Source organism: Temnothorax curvispinosus, unplaced genomic scaffold (genome assembly GCF_003070985.1).
Source record: "Temnothorax curvispinosus isolate PA1 unplaced genomic scaffold, ASM307098v1 QBEX01006086.1, whole genome shotgun sequence".
NCBI classification, from domain to species: Eukaryota; Metazoa; Arthropoda; class Insecta; order Hymenoptera; family Formicidae; genus Temnothorax; species Temnothorax curvispinosus.
In genome coordinates, this window is record NW_020215866.1 from 67,441 (window position 1) to 89,606 (window position 22,166).

Below are 22,166 nucleotides of genomic sequence, written 5' to 3' on the forward strand. Positions count from 1 at the left end.
ATGCGTCTATCTATGTATATCTTCTTTTATTTCCTCAAATGAATAATTACATTTGCCTCTTTATTTGCAGCTGACTATAGAGAAAATATCTGAAAATTGCGAGAGAAAGATAAAGAATAAAGTTCGGCATTTGCACAGTCTATCAGAGATATGTAATTACGGAGTCGACTGCTTTCTCTGTCCGGGCTTCTCTCTCTTGGCTGCCTTATTTCGCTCGTGCCTTTTATTATGACTCTAATCCTCTCGCTTCCGCTCTGTCGAATCAAATATTGACTAATCCGCATAATCGATCGCGCGAATATCGACACTTGAATTATGAAAGCGCTGTGCTTTCTTTAGTTTTCCCCACTCGTAAACTAAAAAATTGCGTGCAAGAACTATATAATATTAGGTACCAGTACGACCGACGGCCGCCGTTCTTTTGAATTCAGACCACCGTAAAGCGGACGCTCGGTTTACATGTTGTTTTTAGTTACTCTGTTTTTTACCCTTTGTCGCCCTTCCCTCGCGTCGTGGCCGTCTTTTTTAGCGCGCGCGTGCTGCATTTGCGCGGTCGGGCGATTTCGCGGCTGCTTTATTTGAGGACCCATTCGCGTTTCCTTTATTTATAATGGAGAACCGGGAAAGTGCTCAGTCTATTTTTTTCGACTGGGGTAGGAGGATAGGATTCGCGGGCGGCGGGGTATATCAGAGAGCCGTAATTATGCCGTAGTAGTCGAGTATTCTTCCCAACATCCTCCCGCGTCCTCATTTATCTGCTGCACTTCCTGTTATCTGTATCTTCCTTGCTCTCCCCCCCTCCCCCGGTCTCTCTGTGTTATAAGTTTTTATCACTTTTTATTCTCATTTCTCGTCCTCCTTTCGTAACGTAATTTACCTCTCCGTATTCACGCTCCTCTATCTATTCCGGCGACAAATTATGTTCTATTTATTTCTTGTTCCAACGGTGACGCCGCGTGCGCTTTTATCATACGTTTTGGGGCATATCGCGTGAAGGGAAAAAAGACCTAAAGTATTTATGTTCGTGGTTAGTATCGGAAAACTGTGGTTTAGATTAAAACTGCTATGTATAGAAACACGGGTGTTTCCACAAAAAATACTTCAATATACAACGTAGAGTTTGCCGTCTACACATAATATGGTTGTCGATATTCCTTACTCTTCCATTTACTCTTCTTTGCGCCGCGGCTTTTAATTTTTCATCCGGATAGGCAATTTCTTTTGATTATACTCAATGATTCAAGTGGAAAATGCATATTTTTAATTTGTTTTGCGGCCTGGAAAATGCAGCGTAGGATTTGTTGTTGGCACAAACTATGAGATATACGTAATTATGTTAGAGTCGACCTTACTTTTCTCCTCCTGTTTTCTTTTCTTCTTACCTCAAATGCGCTGCCTCTTAACCCGACTAATTGTTTACGTTACGAGAAAGTTGCTACGTGAATTATAAAGTGCAACCGCATCTCTTTCTCTGCTATGCCGGACAATGACTTTTCCTAATCGCATCTTCTTCTTGGCAAAGAATAACGGTCCCATTTCGCCAACAAAGTTAGTTGAATAAATGTCGCGCATTTTCAAAGTGGACTGAATACGTACGTTACGGAAAATTTAAAGATTACGCTATTTTAAATATTATATCTACATCAAAATATAGTGTATCAATAAGTAAAGATTCAAACCAACATCAGACAGATTAAAACATATTATCGAGAATATAAGAAAATACTTATTTAAAATAATAATGTTATTACAAAATCAAACATATTTTCTTATAAAATGAAATTCTTTACGGTATAAAATGTTCAATTAAGCTGTTATTGAATAATTAAATTTATTTAATGAGCAAAAACTTATCTCCATTATTGACTTTTTAATCGTTAATTAAGATTTAAATTTTCAAATGTAATTATAAGTTGAATGTAATTATGAGTTGATAAAAAAGAAACGTATAATATAATATTGCTAATAAATGTTAAAATGGAAGCAACGGGGCGAATAGAAGAAACGATCATTGCTTTTACTTGTAATTATTCATACAATAATGTGTCCAATAATTAGAGATGGAATCAACTTTATCAACTGGCTGGTTTAAAGTTGGAATTAAGTGATGTCTAAAATAAGCGCTTGTGTCCGAGTAAAGTATTATTACGTAACTAGGTGAGAGATGCTCAGAACTGCTGAGCAAATAAAACGTAAAATATTAAATGTAATATGAAGTACTCTTATGAATCTGGAGATGTCCTACTTACAGACATGGTACAGAGAAATGAAAATTTTCTAGTAGCCGATGCTTAATTAGAACGAGATTGATACGAATTAAATGCCACTCTCGGCAAGTTACTTACTCGTTTGTAAGTTGAGATCCACTTCGGGGTTGACTGGAATCTCCCGGTTGCTGAACTCGGACACCGCTTCTTCCGTAGTGTTTTCGTAGGGATTTGCTGAAAGCGGAAAATAGCTGTAGCTAACTCGAATCCACATGGACAATTTCCAAGATTTATGAGTGAGATGTTTTTATACGCGAATTATTAAAAGGACAAAAGCTATTATAATATTTACTGTTTATATTTTGAAATCAGTTGTAGATATTAAAATCATATTTCATGAAATAGAAAAAGAGAACATTGTTATATATATGCACGCAAATATAAGCGTTTTCACATAATTTCTGCGACAGCAATTAAAAGTGAGGAATAGTAAAAAATTTTATGCCGGTTATTACCGCATGTTTCTGCAGCTGAAGAATATTACATACTTCGTGCGCACATTTGCATAAAGATTTAAATGAAATTATCGTATGCGTTCGATATCGTTAACTCAAACGGCCATTAGTGCGATAAAATTAAAGAAATGTGGTCGTAGATATTTGAGACAAAGACGTGATGGTTATTAAGAGATAATTAAAGCCGGCGGACGCATGCGGAGCAGAGGGAGATAATTCATTGGATAATTATATAACTTCGTTCATTACAATATTTCTTGAAGCATTACGATCCGCGAATTACAGTGAAGTATGCGCTCATCTATATTTGCGCAAAAGTTTTCCTTGTCGTTTAGGTCAGTATTTAGGTCAGGGCAATATGCAAGATGTCCAAAGAAACCCGCGGGAAATCTAAAAGAAACGCGACAACATGTTTTTTCGTGGAATAACATCGAAAAGGGTATAAATGTAAGAAACCAAATGCGAAAAGAAAAGATCCATCTCCGCTGGTGGAAAATGAGATACGGGAAGCTCACTTGCGTCGAATGTCACTTCGCCAATTATGATCCATCGTGCGGCGAAGTACAAATGCAATTTGAGAAGTCTTCCGTGCCGTCCGTGTAGACCGATCGAAACGTTCCGGGCGTTTTCCAGCACGACATCCGGTATATAGGAATAAGGCAAGAACTCGTCTTCATAGGTCTCGCCATCGATGCTGAACCATATCTCCGCCTTTGAAAATACCTATTGTGCAAATCAAACTCGCATTGAAATATATGTTCCGGTCGAAGCTTAAAGTGAGCAAGAAAGATCCAATTTATTGTTTGTTAAATGTTCAAGTTATTTAGAAACAAAAATTAACGCGAGATATATTTTAAAGGGACTAAATTTTAAATAAAATACAACGCTATGAAAGAACAATAACAACTGTCGTATAATAAATATTAACATTATTCTGCTTCTAAATCTAAAATGCACAATAAGAGAAATAGAATAAATTTTATGTGCTATTTCCGTATAAAGGAGGACAATGTCTGTCATATTACAAAAAAATGGAGACTCGCGATGTGCTTAAGTTTATTTTTATTGTGCAGTTACATTCGTTTTTATTGTGTGGTCAATGCACTTTGATACATAGGCAAAAACTCTTTTGTGTTATAAACTGTATGAGGGCATTGACATCAAAGAAATGTACATACATGATGATAACTATCGCCATATAATCAGCAAATCGTTAATCATGTCACTTATGATACATTTTGCGGACTGATATCTACAAATGACATCTGTAATATAGAAGAGACAATATTTCTTGTCATGGATATTCCGTTTCATCTTCGTTTTATCTTCTATGTGATTGGCAGTTCATAATAATATGCAGCGCAATTATTTCGTTTTGACATACAGTTTGACCAAAAACAGTAATTATTTTTTAAATCTTGTTAACGGTATTGCTTTCAGTACAATTGATAGAATGTGTCTTGATAAATGTTACAAATTTTGATCATGTCTCGAAAATGTTTCATCTGTTCGTACCATGCGTCACGCTCGCGATGCATAGTTCACGATTAGAAATTAAACAAAAAGATACGCAGGCAGCTCTCGAATCAAAATATGTTTAGATATTTCTCATGTCAATCAACAAAAATGTGCATTGTTATGAAATAAATGTTATTGATAATCGTGATTAAATGTTTAATTTCTTCTGCTTTGCACAAAGGAAGGATTTATGAAAGTACGTGAGTGGAAAATACGGTGCGCAAAGTTGAGTTGAAGATTACCTGAACGTCCCGTGAGAAATAATTGTTGGTATAGATGTGTACCGCTTCGAAGACCATTATAGCTTCAAACTCGAAGATGAGCTCCACGAAGTTCTCTTGGAAAGTGTCACGAAGCCAGGCAACCCAACCCGTGCCTGCAGCCAACGGAGAAGGAACTTTCATACAAAACGCAATGAATTGCACTACTTTGCCGCGGTTCTCTATCGCAGCGCAAACAAATATATTATAATTGTTACGAAAGTTTATACGTAATTTCAGAGGTTTATTTTTTGTCGAAGGTAGAATGTGGAAGGATAAAGTTTCCGAAGAAATTTATAATCGCGAAAGACACTCTTTTTATTTCAATATCTCGCGATATTATTGTTACGAAACACGATCATATATAACGAAGTGAGAACGATATTGTTACGAAACACGATTGCCTGACAATATTTTACTAGCAAAAATTACTAAAAGATCTTAAATGTTTCGCTCCCGCACGTGTTCACCCACCGATTACCTTTTCCATTTCCCATGTCCAGTCTGTAATTATCCGCGCCGACCTCGCCATCGATTAGACAACCTAAACCATCGGTCAGCAAGTTGTCCTGCTTTTTACCGTCGTACGAGATGTCACTAAACTCCGGTAGAGAAGCATCTGGTATAGTGTAGCTCATGACACCGCCTGAAACAGACGAAAGTTTTCGCGTGACGAAACTACTACTACTACTACTACTAGTATTGTGTAACAGTAGTTTTCTTTTAAAACACACTCGTCTCACAAACTTCTACGTTACACCTGACTTTGTAGTACTATTAGCTCTGTTTTGTCTCTAGTTGACACTTCTTTTCTTTTCTCTTATTTTTAAATAATTGCGTTGCTCTCAGATTTTCAAGTAAAAGTGTATAAAGTATAAAGGTAGTTTGTTGTAACAAACGAAAGGTTTTACTGAAATAGGAAATATCTCGGTGAAAAATAATTTCCGAAAATTTTTACGATGTCGCGTACTGCATCTTCAATCATGTATTTTTTTTCTCATACAGACGTATCATTATTCATTATTATTATAACGGTTGAGAGTAAAAATTATTTCGTGAGTTTTCATATTATCTCGCCGAAATTTACCGTGTATTTCGCAAACTGCAGCACTTTGCTCCAGTTCCTCGGATACACTTCGAAAATGAAGTGGCGTTGCTTAATAACATGCCGTGAAGGGCGGTGGCGGAGAAGGCGCTTAGTTAAAATTAATCAATTAAAATTAATTAAAACGACTTGGTCGGTGGCGGGCGGACGGCGCGGCGTCCGCAAGGGACGGACGGCTGGATTTTCGTATAGCGAGGAAATTAATAACGGACCGCAAAAATGGCGCGGTGCGCCCACTTTGCCATGTCGTGTTCAAAATCGCTTAACTACTCTTAATATTTCACGGTATATACGGTCCGCGCGGCCGGCCGTCGTTGTCACGCGATGTGGTCAAGCCAGTTTTGGTCAATGTACCTTTGCCTGATTCCGTGTCACGTGGATGACGCCGAGGTAATAATTTTACTTAGAACAACGTAACGCCTCGTCGCCACGCGGTTGTTCTCTGCAACTGGCATCTACCACACACCGCACACAGGAATTGTACGATCGTACATAGTATCAAAATAAGGGAGGCCGACCCCATTCTCGAATAAATGGTCGTCCCTTTAATCAAGATATTTGAGCGCGTTCCCAAGAAAAATAGAGAAAAATACGTAAGTTAGGCGTGATAAGATTTTAGCGCACACGGCTCGCTATAAAGTATATTGCGTTCGTTAAAGAAAACATGCAATTGGGATATGTAGATACGTTCGGAATTGTACGTGATGGTGCCGTGCAAAACAACGTTCGCAATAAGGGAATAAATGGCGAGTCAAATTAATCCGCAATTGAAGCAACCAAGTCACCTCGACTGGCGTGCCACTCTTTACGTGTTCGAGAATCGTTCGTGTAAACTGGTGAACATTTCAGCGATGTGTCGCTGATATTCCTGCCATTTTTTGAAGGTACGCATTAAAGGACGTCGTATTTCAGCACGCGTCAGAAACATTGCTCTTACAGGGACTCTACTCTGTAATCTGGCAATCCGCTAATCTAATCTACACTGGCAATCTCCTTCCCGTCTGCGGCTTGAAATTATTGCGAATTTTCATTGGAATTGTTAGAGCAATTTCCCAGCAGAGAGAGAGAGTGCAATTCTTAACAAGTCTCGCGTTAATATAACTTTTCGCAGGCACGTATGAAGAAATATTAACGATTAGATATATATAGACTCTATTATTATAGCAGAGTGACTTTTATCTGTTGTACAGGTCAAAATATATAATTAATTTCTTATATTATATTTAGTATACACGATGTCTTATAACTTCTGACCTTAATTTTAATGATAAATCTTTTTATAAATAGCGACAATATCAAGGAAAATCGTTTTTATTTAAGTGTTTACTTTACATTTCCATTTTTAACATTATTTATCTTTATAACAAGATCTCAAATAAATTAAAGAATAAAAATTCGATCAATTCGCGTCTCCTTTGAAATTAGTGAAAACTCTCTTTTTCTCAATCTGCAATTTAAGTTACGATCGCAAGCGTGTGATATGTTGTACAACGCTAAATTCGCCGGTATAATTCTTCATGGGATACAGATCGCTCGAACAACCATGGGTAACGTCGCGGTTTAATAAATGATACGTTGGTTCCACCGCGCTCTATCAACTGAGGCTTAGCACACTTGTATTCTGTCAGACCGCGAATGTCAATACCACGAGGACAATGTCGTGGATTCTGTATCGCGTTGACCGAGTAGGCCGTGTTGCCCGCGATCCGGGGGTAATCGTTCGTGTTCACCGGCTCGGGGCAGGGCATCAACGTTGTTTTAACCCGCTGCCGTGCACGACCGCCATAAATCCGGCATACCCGCCCAGTCGGGCTCGATCTCACACGCTCCGAATACTTCTTATAACGCGAAAGCTCTCATGTCGCCGTTTTACCGACTCCGCGCCGCAACGCTAGCCGTACATACGTCATCGCCCGAACATGTGCGGCCTCGTTGTTGTCGGACATTAGCGACCCAGAAAAATAATTCATGCAAATATTTCTTTCCTAGTCACAAAAGTTGATATTAAAGATGCAGACTTTGTCAGGATTATAGAAGTCTTCGGCTCCTGTAGTAGCTGTTTAATTGTCATCAATTGTTAATTATATATATATGCTATTTTAAGCGATATAATTTACTCCGATAAACTTCTAAAGTTTAATATTAATCAATCAAAACGTTAATACATATGAGTTTTCGTGCTTAACGCTGAGCGTTTTCTTAATCATGATTAACTTGCTTTTCACATTTCGTACAGCAAAAATAACAATTTATACTTTACTTTAATAATGAAGGAGAAAACTGCTTTTTCTTTTAAAGTTTTTATGTGCTTTCCGTTTTACTTTGCTTTGTGTAATGTTACTGCTTGAGTTGATTGCACGGTTTCTTTTTCACGAAAAACACATGTCCTGACGATGCTTAGCTGTATTTCTGTTGTCAGCATTTAGCGAGAAATTCTTCATCGGACCTCTCTCTGGGTTTTATTATTATTTCAAGATAATATAGAAAAACATAATAAAAAGATACATATTCATATGTAGATAATCGATTAAACAAATATTAAGAATACATTGAACATATCTAAATATCGAGATTAAAAACTGTTTACTTAAATAGAGAATAAATTTTTTTTTTTTTTGCTAAATATATTATAATCCGGTTAGTGAACGAATGCTTATTAGTACATATTGTTATCGTTTAATCTTTACAATCCTGCTCCTAACGCTTTGTTAGAATTTATATAAAATTATGTCTTGAGTTTAGGGGCCCGGTAAAGTAACCTAGACGAGAAAAGAAACTGTATGCAAATTTATGTAAATAGCATTGTGATGTAGCGCACAGCATGTTTGTTATACATAACGCACGCACCTGTATATAAATTATGAGAATGGTTTCGTATGCGTCACGAATACTTAACATTCGTTACTTTGTTAGATCAAAACTGGCGACGCGGAAAGAAAATAAATTGAAATGTTAGCATACTTAAGATTGTTATCACATTTCAAGTGAAAACTGAAGATATCAGAGAAACTTGGGATAATATATACAAAGATATTAGAAAAAATCAAGAGAATTACGAGATTATTCTTGTATCTTTTTTTGATATGGTATTTATCATTTCAATCTTGAAACTACATAATAAAAATAATTATTTTATAGATAATTAATATCATTAATTATAATTAAGTATCAATGAAAATAGTAATAAAGATAATATATAGTTCTTTTTATTCATAATCGTTCTCTTTTTTGTTTATTCTCAACTTTCTTGAGGAGGTGTTTATGCATTGATAATAACACTCGAGAAAATCGAGAGAAGTCGGGGAAAATTTCAAATTTTCTCGACGAGACTGTTATTGCCTCAGCGTATATATACTGCACGAGCGCTAACAGTGTGCATTGATTATATAAGGGACATTAAGTACTGGAACTAGGTTGAAAACAAATGTACGAAGCCGACCTATGGAATGAGATCGTCCGTATAACGCTGTTACGAACGTTAATGGGATCTAGCACTGTAGTTAGAGTCAACGGCACCCTGCTTTCGCGTAGCCGTCTCAACAGCGTCTCGGCAAATTGAATGAAATTGCAATTTGGAAATTAATCGTCAGGTGTCCACTCGAGCAACATTGTCGTGTCATCCTCGCGTAGCCATGTGCAACGCCATTGCATATATGGTCTCGATCTCGAATACATATTCGCGATTTTGAATGTTTCCTAATTAAATTGATGCGCCATATAAGCATGATGTTGAAACAAGAAATGTATTTATGGATTATTTAATGTCATTTTCGTTTTGTTCGTCGTGCTTATTGATTTGTTAGCGACGCATATACTCATATTTTAGTACTCACGAGTTAGTAATAATATTCGATGCGAATAATGTCAGTTATGTCATTTTCAATGATAATTTGATTACATAATATCCAAATGAGTTTGTGTGAATAGCAATCGGTATACGCAAAAATTTACCTGACGGGAGATGATGGCTAATGAAAACGTTTGCTTATCCGCGTAAGAGAATTTTCGATGAACATATTATTGACAACTGTCATCATCGCGCCAATTGTCTCTAAAATTACTCAGTTTATTTTATGGAAGATATATTATAAAACATGTTTATTTAAATAATATAAGTAAAATTGTAGGTATATATATGTATATAACTATTTATTTTATCTATATATACTTTCAAAATCTAAGATTCAATTAAAATTATGATATTAAAAACTAAAGAAACAAGTGATTTTTTGTGCAACGATAAATTGTAGAAAAGTAAATTAAATTTTTTTCACGCGAAGTTTTATTTCTGAGAAAATCAAATTTAAAAATTGGAATATTAATAATAAGTTGTTTAATTTTAAAAGTGTAAAATAGTTTGAATTGTAGACCTTCCTCATACTTACTCGTGTCTCGGCATCCTTTGAGTTCGATGCGAAGGCAAACCGTACGTCTGTGCTCCGAGTGTGGTAAAATCCGGATTTGACTGGCGAAGATAGGTGGAATCAAATTGTGCGATACAACGGTGGAGGTGTCGCTATTCCCGGCTAAAACCTACGGATTAGTGTCGTGCATATTAATAAAATAGAAGACTGAAGAAATGAAAGAGCGACTTTTCACGTGTCAATTAACGTGAGGCTCGATATTTGACTAACGACATTGACTTAAAACAAGGAAGTTTTTTTTTATTTAATATTGAATGACGAGAAAGATGGATTTTTTTTTCAAGTAACTGTAAGTTCAATAATATGACTATTATTGCGAGAACCATACAGCATTAATGCGATTTAATGGTAATGGGCATTCCGCCCGGAAATTTCCCAGTACTTATTATAGACATCTCAATTTTGAAATCAGTTAATATAATACTGGCGAATGTATGCGTGCTTAAATGTGCGGCGCCATTAATTTTCCCTTGATGGAAATATCTGAATATCCGTCTGGTATCGATGACAGTCACGTTATCTCGGCGATAATACATCGCGTTAAATACGAACTTTTCAACAAAATTCCGTTTCGGTATAAAATTTCCGGTTGAATTGACATTAACGTATAACGAGACGTTCGTGTATTTCCGCGGAAGTCAATTATATGCAAAACTTATTTGCGGTACTATACGCTTCAGCTCATTTCATCTTAATTTAGTCTCATTTATCGTGCCATATGAGCATGCGATTAAACGATAAGAGATTATTCGACGTAAATATAACACAACGACTATATCATTACATTAGCCGCCGCTTTATTTTACATATTATGATCAGTCGCATTGATACTACCGCGGTGAATTATTAATAAGGGAGGATTTACCGTTTTATATAATGAAGTAAATGTTGCGCGATGTAGAGTGTACAAGCGTTAAAATATGAGAGAATACAAAAGTTATTTACGTTTGTCATGTAGTTACACATATAATTATTATCATTTATCTCATCATTTGTTTCACAATCAATATCAACTAGATTGTGAAAATAATCTAGTTAAAATTGCTGCGTATGAGGGGGATAATCAAAAATATAATACATTTACGCAGACGTTATGTCGATCGTGATATAAACAGAGATTATGTGATAGAAATAATTTTACGGTAGAGGTGCGTAATGTCGAAGGCAGCGATGCGTGGTTCAATACGCGACATTCGCGAGAAAAGGACGGGTCCGATAGAGATGGGAAAAGGGAGAAATTGAAAACGTCTAGCTCTCGAAAAGGGGAAGTTGCACTTTTAGCGACGCTTAACCATACGTTACGGTACGAAGACATAACGTGCAATTCCAGCACGAGAGTAGATCGCTTATCGATTGCCGCTTTCTCACTTCCCTGTTTCACGACTGGATCCCGCGAACGGTAGGAGGAGGGTTGCGCCAAATCGAACTCAAAGTTGAGAATATTTTCCGATCAACCGTGAAACAGAAGGATTTTGATATTACAGTAAAAAGATATGTTTCATTTAAACTGTATACTTTATTGTTTGAGAGATAGTTGCTGAATGATTATTGGTTTCCTGGTAATAAAGTATGTAAAAGAATATCCAGTTATTTTCTACTGCGTTACACAAACAAAAGTTAAATTACATATTAATTAAATTATTAATTAAATTACAGCTTTATGAGTATTTATAATAGAATTTTGAGATAAATTGTAAAAATTGAATATTTACTTTCTCATTTTTTTTAAATTTATACATATATTTTAATATATTTATACATATACTTATGCACAATTGCTGGCTTAACAATCATATAGCGCGTCATAGTGAGGGACTTATTATCTTTTGTTTTCTCTCATTATTTGAATTTTCTAAATTGTTCGTTACTCTTTATGCCCATTTTACGAGAAACTTTAACTCGTGATAAAATTTTCCTACGGATAATTGACACGGGAAAAGTTCCATCAATTAGGCATCGTTAAGCGAGTGCCAAGTTCTAACTGTAACTATACTAACAAGCGACTTCGAGCCCTGCGTTTCAATGGAAATAAAATTTCAATTTGACACCATGGCGCGTGATTCCGATCGGTTTTGTAGTTTTGTTCTACGTATCGTTTACGTACATTTGTTTGAGTTTGTTCCAATTGAGACACGGTGTAAACTCTCGATAGCTTGCGTACAACACTTCTACAATCGAACGTTTGTTGTAATCAAACTCCGCAATTGCTCTCTTCTATGCAATACACTATTCAAAGCATAGTTTTCGCATGTACTAATTGATATAAAAATAGACATTATGACCGTATTTTATAGAAATTATTTCATTGTAGAATGAGTAAGAATGCTTTTTCAATAATTAAAAAATTATTTATTGAAAAAGTTATTAATGAAAATATGTTACTTCTATCCATTTTTTTTAATATAAAGACTTTTCTTTTATATTAATTAATATTTACATTGATTAATGGAAAATATCGAACCTGTCCAATACAAATTAATCGAAGAGGCAATGAAAGGGAGCGTTGAACTTGGCAAATTGCGCTGACCCCTTTCCTGCTACAGATATCATCGACATGACCGTGCCTGTCCTGTCTTACCTCTTTGTTGTCCCAACGCTTATATCGGCGCCATCGAGTGAAGCCGGGACGTCGATACTCTACAGTGTAATCCTCGACATATTCCTGACCGCGGCCGTGATCGTAACGGCCCTGTGTCTGCACACCAGTAACAACGTGAGCGCTCTGTAGGTCAACTTGAAGCCACTCGCGAACCCCTTTCTCTATTTGGCTTTTTGGACACCAAGCACCGCCGGCGGTCTCCTTGCGAAGTCTATTTAAAATATATCATTAATGTGCTTAAAAAAGTAATCTCTTTCAGCTGAAAGTTATAATATAATTTCATAAGAATGTGGTTTTTCTAAAGACTTTATATCTTTTAAAATTTATATTTTTCAACATACAAGGGTTATTCTTTTTTCATTGTAATAAATTGAATCTTGTACTGTGCAATTAATACGATTTATTGACTGTTACGGTAACAGATTAAGTAGAATAATTTATGTTTCGAAATTTAACATAGTCCGGATGAAGAAAGATAAATTATTCGCAAGAGAGAGATATTTGTGAGACGACAATTTCGTAAAATTGTGGCGCATAATTTACGACCGCTAAAAGTGCGCGAAATTACTGAATCGTACGCGGTACTTTGCAAACGAAGAATGCATAAGAGAGTCGTTAGACTTTTCATTTCGAAAATGCCGCGGAATTATCGTTTTACCGAGTCTTCCCGAGCATAAAAAAGTCTGCCAATTATATTGTACAATTCAGTTACTATCCTTTCAACTAAGAAGAACAATTCACGAGACCATTTCTAGGTTTTAAGAACTTCCACCTTTTTAAAAGTGTACTTAAACAGTGAATCCGTGATTTACTCGCGCTTCTACTTCTCCGAGCCGTTCTGGTTCCGCGCTCACGTTTTCTCTTCCTCCGTCGATTATTTACGTTTGTGTTAAATGGCGTTAATGAAAGTCTTACTACCTCAATCGCTTCTGGTCGAGTGGCATCTCGTACTTAATAACAAAGTTAACTTCACGTCCGTAGATCGACAAGAGATTCTCGCTTTTTCCGGCCACCTGACGATTGATTTCCGGGACGGCGTTCGTGCCGCGTTAATCCGTTTACCATTTTACAGTTTTTACATAACTTCAATACAAATCCCATTGTTTCCATTGTTAAAGGAAAAAGTTTCGTGTAGCCGCGGCTGATAGAAATTTCATATTATTAAGTAAATTGCGCTCTTATGGAAACTTTGTATGCGTGAGAAGTGTCAACTAAGTACGAACAAAGCTCTCTATTAATATTGTGGAGCCGCAAACGTGTAGAATGTGGCGCTTTCTCGTGCTATTATGTGTAACATTGAACTATTTTTCGTCTCGTTAAAGATTATATTCAAAGATTTGGTGTTGCGAAACTTTAGCCAGACGATGAATATACATTGAATCTATGGATAATTGAATTTATAGTATAATCTTATTATACGCGATCTCTCCATCTATTCATGAACAATATACAGAGATTATACAATAACTGCTTTTGTGTATATGTTGTTGTATATACAAGCTATTCTTAGACCGACGAATTGACGTATTTAAACCTTCAGGCGGATAGTCATTTATCAGGCGCGTCTGACGGCTGATCAATGATCACCTTTACCACTGTTTTAATTATCCGCTGCTGAAATGTAATCTGGTGAAAGGATCCATTTCTCAATTTACATATTGTGCATATTTTGTTTAATTATGATAACAATACAGCTCAACTTGCGCAATAAATATTGCAATACATTTTTATTTTACTTTAATGGAAAAAAATCAATCTGCGAAATGGGGCCAAATATTTATTATGTATAGCAAATAAAAAATTTAATTTCCACTTTTTTTAATTTACCCGTTTTCATCGATTGAATGAGCCGATTAAATAAATAAAATTGACATACAATGCATTTTATTGTATGTTATACGCGGACATCAAGTAAGTTTATTTAGAAAGTATCGCTTTCAAACAGCGATTGCTTCGCAGAGATGTATCTTCTATAAAACTTGATTGCTATTTCTCGTAATCGGATTGCGCATTTGATAGTCACAAGCGTATTAGGCGTGTAACTTCAAGGAAATTAGATTTGAATAAGTTAAAATCCGGGTGCGCGTTAAATCAATATCGTCACTGCTCGGAAAAAGCAAACTTTTGCGATAGATAGATAGATAGATTGAATAGGATCGTTGAGTTATAAACAGAACGCGCGCGACAGCTACGTAAAATATAGGAGGGGATTAGACGCGAGGGGGGACGAAAAATGACGCATGGCATATCCATAGCGGATGATGTCAGTGTGTTAAACTCGCGGCCTGATAAACGATTGGACCTACCCTTCTCCAAGTACATTAAAAAATCGTGGAATATCCTTTAACGTTGCGGAAAGCGGTGTGGGGTCGTAAAAGTAATGTGCTCACCGGCCATTTCGCGGCCCGACGTTCGTCACATACGACGAGGACGCAGTGATAGCTGAATCCGGTATGTCACCCGATTCCATCCCCAAGGACTGGTTGCATGATTCTGGAACATGACCGACACTTTAATAGATGAGCTAATAATTTCGTGATATAATCTTCATTATTAAATTAATTCTGCAGTGATACTCGATTACTTTTATTCACGTTTTTGGAAATTAATTAATTAATTAGTTTGGAATTTATCTTGAATTTTCAAAACCGAGTAGATTGGCAATTATTGTTCGCGCTAACATTAAATATTCATTATAACAATTTTATAACTATAAAGCTATTTGAAACGCGATAACGTTTGTTTATGGATACATAGATCTGTCGAGGCTTTTCTGAGGCGCTCCATAAAGACAACGACGCATTGCACGATATGCAATGCCTTTTAAAGACAGTGGAGTAAAAGAAACAATAGCGCGTGATATCGCGCACTATTGCGCCGGTAGGGAGAACTCTTTAAAGTTGGAGTGTATCCGCAGGAATCACGAACGTAAACAGCAATTACGACGTCGTCGTCGCAATCGTTGTTCGCGAAGTTGGGGGATAAGTGGCAAATGGCTCGAAGCCTCGAGGCGCATCGCCGCCGGGGTATTATCCAATCACTATACTTATTAGTCTTTCAGCGATCTCATTCACGTTTCAATTCGCGTTACGTTTACTGTCATTCGGTTGTAATCTTTCCATTAAAGTTTTCGTTAGGCAACAAAAAGCTGCGGCGCGCGCGAACGAAGCTCCGTCCGACGTTGGAAAACTTCATACTGCCGCGCGAGGATCAATTGCCCTGAATAAATTTGTTCTACGAGATCGAGCGGCGATCCATCTATCTCGCGATTTTATTTGCAATTAAGAAAAGATCAATCCTGTATATACATATATACAGTAGCGACGTTTATGTTTTACCGTACAGATTAAATCCATCCAGTTTTTCAGATCTTTTTCCCCCGAAATCGAAAGAAAAGATTACATCACTTCTATTTATATTATGTATCAGTTACAATTAGGATTACACTTGTTACGTCCTTATACGTTTCCGATACAACGAGTGCCAGGAAACATTACAGCCGTGCGATTTATTTTCGGACCATATACAGTGGCACATATACAGTGGCATTTATGCGGAATAACGAATAGTTCGAGGGGAGGCGAGGAAAACGCGCGGAAACGTATCTTCTGGTTCTCAAATCAGCGAACAGGAAGAATCGTTCGCGTACGAGCCTGTTCTTATTGATCTCAAGCAGCGTACAATCGAACGTGAGCGCGCGTATGGTCGATTAAATCTTTTCGCATGCCTGTCAGCTTCGCGGTTTATGTTGGCTCGGCGAACCCTCTTAGAGAAACTCCCCAAGAAGTAAACGATCGGGCTAAGCCGGCCGGGAGAGCGGAAAGAAATTTCTTCTCACGAAGGTAAAATCAGGAACTCGGGCAATAAACATTGCGATTGTCGCGTTATTGTCGTGGCTCGCTCGAAAGCAGGTTCTGGGTGGCTTCAGAGAGTCGTGCCTCTATCAAAATCTACTGTACGTCGTTACAGCGAAATCCACTAAAAACTTCATAGATCTTTCAACAGCGTGGGGTCGAAAATTCGTGGGTAAGAGAGCTTTGCGGTGTTAGGAAAGCGAGGACATCAGCCGGGAGTGACAAAGGATCGCTATGAGATACGTTTTCACGAGGATTTAACCGACTAGTTTGCGAAGTCAGACGACGCTATTTACAGCGGAAGTATTTTAATAACGTCAGCCGTCATGTGGTTGACTTCATTCTTACCTGTCGCAATTGCTTTTTTAAGCAATGAAAAGTACATAGTCAATGTAATCAATGAGACGGATAAAGCGCATCGTGCAGAGTCCTTTTTATGTACGAGGTGTAAAAATGATTATCGATTTACTCGGTCAGCATAACTCCAAGAGAAATGACATACACAGATTAAATTGAAAAATTAAATTAAATTCAAGAAGTTTAAAAAGTGTGCATGATAATTTCGTACCTGATATAGCTTTACACTTTTAAGTTTTTATGGTGCTCGGATTATTGCGTTACGGTAGCAACAAGGGGCATTTTGTAACCGCTCCGCGGATACTGATGGACACTCGGCGTACCTGCGAGACGCATAGAAATCGCATGGACATTTTAACTTGGAAACGTATTCATAGAATTCTCACGCTCCATCTTTCCCTTCAGTTTGCGCAAATATTCTTCCGCTTCGCGCTTTGTTCCAATCCACAAATAGAGCAGATAAGAGAAAAGAAACACATGTCAAACGTTCGATAGAAAACAGTGGGAGCCGACGCACCAGTCATAAACGACGTGGAATAACGCAAATCCCGAGAGAAGCGTTGCCGCCATTTGTCGTTTATATCGTTTTCGCGCTAGCTACGAAATAGAATAAAGCAACGAAAGGATAATTTTGCAAATATAAAGAAATCGCGATGAAAATGACACGATGAGTTACAACAAAAGTGTATAAAAAGATTAGTTAAATTATGCTCAACGTTAATATGTGTAACTCGATTTTTTGTGCCTGAAATATTTAGAGTGTCGAGTGATCCTATAAAACTGATCGATAGTCGAGGAAACACGATTTCCAGCAATTAATTCGTTCGTTAAACCGCCTACACCTTTCAAATATAATCTCCCGGAATATCATTCTCTGTTTTCTATAATTCAACCTCATACTTGTCTGAATGCTCATGCGCTTCTCTCGGACCAGTAAGTAACAACCTTCGCGCCCATTGTCCCGGGTGGAGGAGAATCCTCTGACGCGAGGTCGGTGGTATACGAGGCGTTTCGTGGATTCATTGCGACGCATTCCACGTCGAACTATTCGTCTTGCCAGGTGGCGTGCAATTTGGCGAACCCGGGGACACGACAGCCGGAAATCCGGACACCTCGGCCACAGTCAGTGCCACGAAGACACCTTCAGGACTGGCGGGTGCGAGTCTCGGCGCCTCCATAGTCTCGCAACGTTAGATCCGCATACGATGTATTGAGGCAGTTTAAACTATCGTAATATATACAATTGCGTTCAAATACGCATTATTCATTTTACGAAGAATTTTTTATTTTATCGCAAACTCTCGCAACATTTTCGACAAATTTTATTTTATCGCAAACTCTCGCAACTATATTTCTCGTTAACACGTTTTTCCTTTGTTCCTATTGTTTCCACGTGGGGCGCAACAACGATGCTTTTTCGTAATTCGTAGAAAAATGGATTATTTTGTCTTATTTTTTAATTTTATCGTCAGTTTGTACAGCGATTACGCGAAACAGCAGATTTTCGAAAATCACGTCTCGTGCAAGTCGATTGTTTTACCAGGTGAACGCACTCGTCGAGCTAATTCCATACGCGTGCGCACGTTAACGTTTCACACGAATATTGTAAAGCTCCCTGCGAGGTGTTCACCGCGTCACCTGGTCCACTTTGTCCCCCTGTTACTATCGAATGAAAATCCGGCTTGGAAACTTTTCTGTCGCGATGCTCTCTGCACAATCGGCTTTCTCCATTCTTCGGGTACCTATATACGTTTGTCCGCACGGATGAACGGCGTACGGTGACCGACGAGTCTCGTTTTTGCACTGCGATTCCTCCTGTTTGTCCTCGTTTGAAATAAGGATTCCGGATTGGAGGGGTCGATGCTACCTGTTCGAACTCAACTACGCTAGGGTGAAATATTTTTTTTCTCTCTCTGTCTCTCTCTCTCTCTCTCTCTCTCTCTCTCTCTTCCCCCTGCCCCTCCATCTTCTCTTGTTTGTTTCTGCCTGGTTCTCGATTCGTTCGGACCGATGGGAGAACGTCAGGTGTTCCGCCTATAATCCTTGGAACTAAGCACGAATGGAACTGCAGGGATAGTTGATCCTACTCGATAGCACGGCCATGTTTCTCTGAATCGCACTTGACCTGCCTCCTATTTTTCAGAGTTATCGATTTCTATTTATAATAACGATTGAAGGGAGCGGCGTTATTTAAAGATTTAGCGCGCGAAGGATTTGCCGAACAATTTTTTTAAAGATTTTACCGCTTTGACATATATATATATATATATATATATATATATCGATTTGCTAAACATCGCGAACGATAGAACGGTTACGCTCGATGGCAACGTTCCTATTCTGTTTGCAGGCAAAATTCAGGCTTATTACAAGATAATTGGTAGTCGCTTCATCGGCTCGTTATCGCATAGTCCGAGGCGCAATTCGAAAATCGTGTTAGCGGTGGTACGTCGATGGACTGGACGATTATTCGTCCATTATCATCGCGTACATGCTCTCGTCCCGGTGTCTGGATTACAATACCAAATGATAGCCATCAGAAATGCACGACAGAACTTCGCAACAGCCCTTGGTCGCCCGTCCCGCGTGGTAGGGGGATCGGATTTACGTGCCGTGAGATACGTAGATCGCCATATCTGCGAGTGTGTTTGCGGCGACGTTAACACGAAACACGTTCACGTTTCCGTTTTCCACCCGTCGTACCCTCACCGTCGACCAATTCGACGGGAAGACAGGCACTGCGTGGCACTGCGAGAAGGGGTGGCCCGTTCGTACGAGAGTTTTCAAAGACGAAAACGCATATACGTATGTAAATATAATAATACATAAATCCGCGTTTTATGTACGTGCGCGCACATATACCCCTTGGGCTCTCACCGATGTCGCGGGACGACGCCATTCGAAAAACCATCACGCTACTAGGCTATATTTTACCTCGTAAATGGATGTGTCTGGCCGAACGTGAATTTCTTACCTGATATCAACTGCCGATCCGCGGGGATATCGATGAATAGGATGGGGAAACGCGACGTATATTCGTACAGTTCGCGGATATGCAAGCATCCGGTTCGTCAGGATTTTTATTATACCACGTACGTGGCTCTACGTTTTTCACGTATGAAATATCACATGTCTCCCGTTACACACAGGCAGCGTTCTGTGCAGTTTTGCGGAATTTGCCTTTATTACCTTCCACCATTTTTATTTATTTCATCGGGTTATCATTGTACAACGCGTACACGCGCGATTTCAGAAGCCAGCGAAGCCAAAGCCGCGAATAATGGTAATTGAGTTAAAATGCGCGAGCTACAATGAAGTGAATAAATAATCGCGTATCTCATGTAATAAAATAACAAGCTAATTAGATATTTTTTTAATGCACACGCTTAATTGATACCATTAAATATTAAATATTTCATATTATTGAAAAATTACTGCGCGGACGTAAGAGCTTGCGATGCTTTTTCGAGACTCGCATATCTTTAATGGCTAACGAATCTTTCATTAAGCTTCAAAGCTATACGCGAAAGCAGTCGCGCACATTTAATATGTCACCGGCGTTAGAGTCGCGCGAAATTGTTCCCGGCCACTTTGTCGGAATATTAAGGCCGGGAGTCTGTATTATACCGGCCACTATACTATAGTGGCTTCTGAGGCGTCCATCGTAACGGCGTGTTTATTGTAATGAGCGAGTCGAAAGAACGTCGTAAAGTTAAAGACCAAACGCGGCGCTTGTGTATTACAGAGAAACTACAATAGAATTCCAGAGGCGGAGTCGTCGTACAGCAATTCCAAACCAGTTTTCAACGGGGCAGTTAAATTTAAACGGGTGACACTAATTTAGGGCCCCGTTATTAACGTTATTCGCAATTAATGTTCATGTTCTTTCACGGAGAACTGGTCCAGATTACGTTGCGCGGCAATACGTTTGCGCTGCAGACGGAGATATACTTTCCGACCGAATGTCACTATGTATCCGAAAAGCCCAGCTTTATTGGGGATTACTCCGAGGAAGCGACAAAAATCGAACGATATTTCACATGTATGAAGATTTTAGATCTTTCTCTGAAGCATGGAAATATAAAATTTTGCACAAGTAATTCGAAAAATTCCATGTACAAAATTCTACATAAAATATAAAATTTTATATAAAAAGTGGAATGAGAAGATTATCATTTGTAACTCTCTGATTTGTTTTTCAAAAATAAACGAATTGTATAAATAAACAAGAATAAATTAAAAAAAAAATGAAAAAAACATTGTGACAGATGATGTCGTTCAATTAAAAAGTGTCTTCGTGCACGAATGAAATAGCTCGCGGTCCTATATATATTAAAAAATGGTATTTTTTTTTAATCTTCGTATACCACACATCATGTATTGACACGTCACCCATAACACAATTTACATATTTTGCCGTGTAGCATCAGCCTTTCTGCGCCCCCCAATCTCACGCACTGTTTCTGGTTGGCAGAGCCCGTATCATATTGCGTCCCGCTCGAACACGGGGAATACGCGAACGCGAGTTTACGTGTTACGTGTTCCGCACATCGTAAATCGTAAAGTTACGAAATGGACGTACGGTCCACTCCCAGAAAATGTTACGCGAAGCTTTCGCCCCGTTTACAGTTTCACGTTGAAAGGTATGCGCGCGGCGCTACGAATTTTTAAGTGCTCCACAAATCTGAATTACAATTTTTTTAAATAAGAAATTTTATGGTATATGTGCTAATATATATATAAAGTTTTATATATATTAGTTGAGATAAAAAATTTAGCCTTGCTTTATGACACGAGATCTGACAGGCGTAATCTTCGATAACGAAAGAGTGGTGTCTCATCGAAGTTTTACAGAATAAATCTCCTTCAATTTACTATCCTGAAGCCGGCGATTTTGTTTAAGCACGCACGCCGTATTTCTCATCTTCTGCCTTCCCTCTTTGTGCGTGATAAGAAAAATAATCTTCGATATAATGGCTCGGCGAAACGGCAAACATCTTTTACAACGGAATCTCAGGCTACCGTAGAACTCCTATCACCAGTATCACCGACACTGTGGGGAAAATTCCTTCGATCCATACGACGGAATTCTATTAGCTAGAGCACATAAAATCTGGAAGAAGGTAAAGCGACTCGCGCTGATTAAAACGGTAAATTTACAAATCATGTAATTGCACTTTACAAATACGCCAGGTATTTACGTTTCGTATTTAATTAATTAATTCAAAATACATTTTATGCACACACGTCGTTTCTTATTAGTAGCTCCATTCCTTCAGAATATGTTTTCCTTTCTCTGCTCGTGTCAAATCTGATGTTTCGATTCT

General features: G+C 38.0%; 1 protein-coding gene across 2 annotated transcripts in view; it reads right to left on the minus strand.

Annotated features, from left to right (window-relative positions):
* The window catches only part of LOC112455435 (discoidin domain-containing receptor tyrosine kinase B-like), a 78,924-nt gene that overhangs the window by 8,016 nt on the left and 48,742 nt on the right, over positions 1–22,166 (minus strand). For both annotated transcript variants that reach the window (XM_025017338.1, XM_025017337.1), the window contains exons 3-9: positions 15,019–15,121; positions 12,608–12,839; positions 9,991–10,138; positions 4,982–5,146; positions 4,483–4,616; positions 3,238–3,445; positions 2,346–2,441 (exon numbers count right to left, since the gene is read on the minus strand). In XM_025017338.1, coding sequence (XP_024873106.1) covers positions 2,346–2,441; positions 3,238–3,445; positions 4,483–4,616; positions 4,982–5,146; positions 9,991–10,138; positions 12,608–12,839; positions 15,019–15,121 — 1,086 coding nt within the window. The remainder of the gene's footprint in view (positions 1–2,345; positions 2,442–3,237; positions 3,446–4,482; positions 4,617–4,981; positions 5,147–9,990; positions 10,139–12,607; positions 12,840–15,018; positions 15,122–22,166) is intronic.